The following is a 4756-nucleotide window of genomic DNA, read 5'->3' on the forward strand; positions in this document are numbered from 1 at the left end:
AATGTGATAGAAATAAGGAAATCCGAGGATACAAACATGAGAGAGAACAATTTGAAGGAATGATAAAAGAAACTCAATTCAGCAAATGAAATTTATAACATATCAAAGTGATATATATTCAGATGCTTTTGAAGTTGTTTTTACAGATCTTATATTTGATTTGCCCGTTTCTACTTTCTATATAAAAGTTATATGTGTATTTATTGTATGTCAACTTCTAATACTATATATATGCATTTCTTTGTTATATAGTATAATTCTAATAATATTCAATGTTGGTATTGATTTGAAGGTATTTATGAGATTTTTAATGGTATAGACTTGGGACTCTTTCGATAAGGAGAATTGGAAATGGTGTTGGATCTTTCTTTTGGAAAGATTGCTAGCTAGGTTAATTGTCGATCTTTAATTCTGGTGGATTATGTTTAGATTTAAGAGATGTAAGTCGGATCATGCCCTTATTTGGCTCTAGATCATGTGCAAGCTTCTTGCTAGGTTTTTTCAATGAAGTTTTGCTGCTTCAAAAAAAGAAAATACTAGTAAAAACATAGATACCTTATAACTCTATATAAAACCTAACAAGATAAACCTGCTAGATGTAGTTCATACATACCATATAACCCTATATCAGACCCAACTCTATCTAAAAGCCTAACAAGATATACCTGCTAGATGTAGTTCATAAATACCATATAACTCTATACTAGACCTAATGGCAAACCATTGACTAAAAACTAAAAAGTCAAACTTAATTTTTTTGTAAGATCTGCTGCTAGCTATACCCATAAGAAAAACTGCACAGTCTACATACATATGCAACCACCAAAATCTTCACTCACTAGCTTCTTCAGTTGTCTTCTTGAATCCAACATGCAAAATAAAGAAACCAAATAGATCTTCGTTATCACTAATTAATTCTCCCGAATAACGTAGAAAAGACGTGATATTCCCAGAAATGTTAAGAAATTACCTTGATGAAAAGTGGTGGTGGCATTAGGTCAAAAACACATCACTTGTTGTCATGATGATAAAACCTTGACACAGTATTTTCCAATTCTCCTGAAATATCTTCTTTGCATTTTGGACATATCACGAGACTTTCTGCATCAAGAGACCCATAAAAGAATTCAACAAGACACCACATACATCTTGTTTTCAAGTTTCTCTTCACTTCAGAATTGTTTTTTGGTTCATTTGATGGTTTTGTCAAACTTGATGATCCTTGTCCATTCATGGCGATGTTTTCCAAGTCAACTATCTGCCATTAAAGATTCAAAGATAGGAATAAGTTGATAGAGATTATAAATCTATTTTAGTTTTAGAAACGGTTTAAACTTGCTACCAATATACACAATCTACTTTAACAAAAATCATACCGTAATAGCAATGTACTTAGTTTTTTGCTCATAATAGCAACACACGTACATTTCTTTAAAGAAGTGTAAGTACATTGTCTATAAAAAAAAGTATGTTGTATTTCATGCAATATAGTCATTGATATATTTATTACAAAGAGAAAAAGATATGGTTTGCTTTGTTACCTTATGTGCAACAACTCGTTTTTGCTCGAGTGAATTCTCTACGGTTGACCGTTTCTCGGTCAAAGTATCCGAATCCAACCTCCGAATAGTATGCAAGTCATTAGCTCCTATTTCTACAATAGATGGTTTAGGAATTCTAGCCACCTGAAATTCAATAAAATAAGGTGCAAGAATTAACTTTTATGCTTGGTTTTTTATAGAATCAACATGATGATTATGTTATTATCTACTTACCGATTCAAGATCCACTTGGCACATGGGCCCTTCAATAGGATTGGCATCATTTGTTGCAAATAGAGATTTCAAGTAGAATGCAACTTCTTTGCAGGATTTGAAATGCATGTCTGATGGACTGATGGAATCAAGAAAGCAACATTTTTAGCCATGGCATTAAGAAAAAAGTAGGATTAAAAAAGGGTAAATTAACACCCTCACCAACTAAATTTCAACAAAGAAAGAGGCTATCAAGAAAATTATTGAAAGCCATTATCATGGTATACATTGTTTCTTGAATGATAACGGAAGCCCCAAAACATGCAAAACACCCGTATAAGGGTAAAATGGACCTTTCCGACACGGATGCGTGCATGAGAAACTATAAACAAAAGTTTACATGTTGCAATCTTCTTCCTTTTTCGTTGTTTTGTCTATTTTCCCATACTTGGTAGATACGTCACTTAGTTTACTTTAAAAGAAGTGAAGTGTTAGGGCTTTGAATTACCAAATTGATTGATCACTAACATTTGGTTTCCCGTTCATCTTGCATGGAAGATCTAACGTTCAATGTCCATTGAGATCACATTTGTCATTGTTAATATTATAGAAAAGTCAACCAAAATAAAAAAGAAATCATCTCGTTGTTATGATGCAAATCGATAGGATATCATGAATTGCAACAAGCAAGGGTAAATAACAAACTACAACATCCATGAAAAAATCAATAGTACTTGCAAATGTATATGATAAACATCTGTAGATTAGCAGTAGTAGATCAGATCACTAACGCCATAAAGTGCAAAACATTCTAGCTATAAACGGAAAGATTATGTCCAAAGCTAATGTAGTAACTACAAATTGCACTTCAAAAGATGGAAAACATAATGAAATTACTACTAAAACTTGCAACTTCTTCGTCCCATCGATCATGAGAAGTTGACAACTAAATACTTTATAATAAAAGAATTAACAAATAACAAGTTCAATTGAAGAATTAATTCTTGTTCCTTTTGGGAATTGAAAAACTTCTAGAAAAAAGGATTATCTTTTTGAATTTGATATATATCAAGTCCATTCCAAAGTAAAAAAGAACCATGTTAAACTATATGAAACTACAACTTTCAAAAACCAGTAAAAATCACATTTTTTTTCTGGTTCAAGAACCAAAGAATTGTTGATTCAAGATTAACTAGCTCAGTTGCGCATTAATCATGCACATAAATCTTTCACTACAACTTTCGATCTGAAATGAATACCATGAAACACCCACAAAATTCATCAGAAATCAAAGTGAAAAGAAGGAAGAAAATGTGATGATTACTACCTGACGAATCTCCGGCAATAGAGAGACGGCCGGCGAGCACGAGGGCGTAAGGAGAGCAAGATTTTCCAGTTACTCGGCAGCGCTTTCACGAAATCAGCGGCTTCGACGTACCTCCTCCGCTTCCGGCTGCTGCCCCATCGCCCTTTTAAACCCTTTAAAAACCCTAGAAATTCATCTTCTCGCACCATCCCCTCCGTCATCCTGTTTAACGCAGCTTCAAATGCGCCATCGGCACCACGCGCCAAGAATTTCAGATCAATCTCCTCCCCGTTTACATTGATCACACCCAAACCCTCGAATTCTTCACTGTTCTCCTCCGCCGCCTTCGATTTTCTCTTCCTCTTCCTCTTTTGAACTCCCCCTTCGTTATCCGCCACCATGTCTCTGCTAGCGTTCGAATCATTGACCTCGCCCTCCGCTTCCAATTTCTCCAGGAAATTTAAGATGAACCTATTTTCCGTCAGTTGTGGGTCAGCGTCGTCGTTAAGGGAAGCGGAAATGCGACGGTGATGACCTCGTCGGTGAGAGAATGCGTAAATTTTGCTAGGAGGGGTTGTGGTGGTGGTGGTGAATGGGATTGTAGACGGGTGGTCGGAGTCAATGTTAGGGATGACAACATTTTCGGTACTCTGGATGTCGAAAGCGGAAGAGGAACAGCGGGAGAGTGAGTAGAGCTCCGACTGAGACATTTTTTTCATGCCCACATGAGCTAACGATTGTAACTCCATTTCAGACCTGCTACCATCACCGCCACTACCACCTGATGATCCATGATCTGCAGTCTTCTCGATCACCATTTCCGACTTTCTACCACCGAATTCCGGTGGTGGAGTGAAAAACTGAAAGAGAGCTCGTAGGGGGAAGGTGGGAGTGATCTCACAGTGCCTGAGAAAGTATGTTGAAAGCCATGATAAACGGTTGAGATGGAAGTGTCAGCAGCTGCCGGAGGAGGACTTGGTTTGTTCGCCGGTGGAAATGGGTGTGGATGAAGACTGAAGAGGCTTTTATATGACAGAGAGCGACAAAAGTAAGTAACCGATGTACTTTTCCCCGCATGATTTACAAGTGTCTGGTTATAGCTGGGATTCACATTCATGTAATCTTATTCCCTTTTATATCATTTATTCTGTTTTTTACTCTCTCTTTCCTTGTTGTCAAAGCCCTTTATTTAGTAAAATGTCACGAGAAACATAAGTAACCGATGTCTTTTTCCTCTCGCATGTCTTTTTTCCCCTATGTTTGAGTTTGGCTTAAAATAAAATAATTGAAGTCTCCTTCAAGAGAGATAAAAACAACTTTAAATTTTGTAAGGCAATGGGGTGAGTTGTCATGCTCCATATAGTTTTTGCTTGCTACCTTTATTTATCCATAATTTTCCAGACAACACTTTTTTTATCTTGTAAATAGTTTTCAACTTTTCATCACCTCCCTCATTTGCTCATTTTTTTTTATTTACAATTAAAAATAAAACAATTTTAGTTTGACCAATAAAAAATAATTTACTAAAATAAAGATAACATCAACATCAGAAAAAGTAACACGGACATGTGGATTAGAGAATGTGAAATGGATTCACATATGGATTGAGAGAATATGATATATGGATCCATCTTTGGGTTAGCTTGACCCATGGATTCAAAGAGGGTGAAATGGATTCATCCTGACCCATCATAAT

The 4756-nt window shown here is 35.8% G+C and overlaps 1 protein-coding gene across 2 annotated transcripts; it reads right to left on the reverse strand.

Moving 5' to 3' along the window:
• Window positions 1-534: 534 nt before the first annotated feature.
• LOC145112788 (uncharacterized) lies at window positions 535-4148 on the reverse strand. 2 transcript variants are annotated; one of them, XM_079048911.1, is made up of 5 exons: window positions 3082-4148; window positions 1776-1893; window positions 1542-1685; window positions 971-1258; window positions 535-855 (listed from the first exon to the last, which is right to left on the reverse strand). In XM_079048911.1, the coding sequence occupies exons 1-4, from the start codon at window positions 3876-3878 to the stop codon at window positions 1010-1012; spliced, it is 1308 nt and encodes a 435-aa protein (XP_078905037.1). In that variant the 5' UTR covers window positions 3879-4148; the 3' UTR covers window positions 535-855; window positions 971-1009. The 2 variants fall into 2 exon arrangements, with proteins under 2 accessions (XP_078905037.1, XP_078905038.1); XM_079048912.1 differs by having other exon boundaries at window positions 535-858.
• Between the last annotated feature and the right edge of the window lie 608 nt (window positions 4149-4756).

This window comes from Lactuca virosa, chromosome 5, assembly GCF_052849685.1.
Source record: "Lactuca virosa cultivar CGN04683 chromosome 5, Lactuca_virosa_CGN04683_v6, whole genome shotgun sequence".
Lineage (NCBI taxonomy): Eukaryota > Viridiplantae > Streptophyta > Magnoliopsida > Asterales > Asteraceae > Lactuca > Lactuca virosa.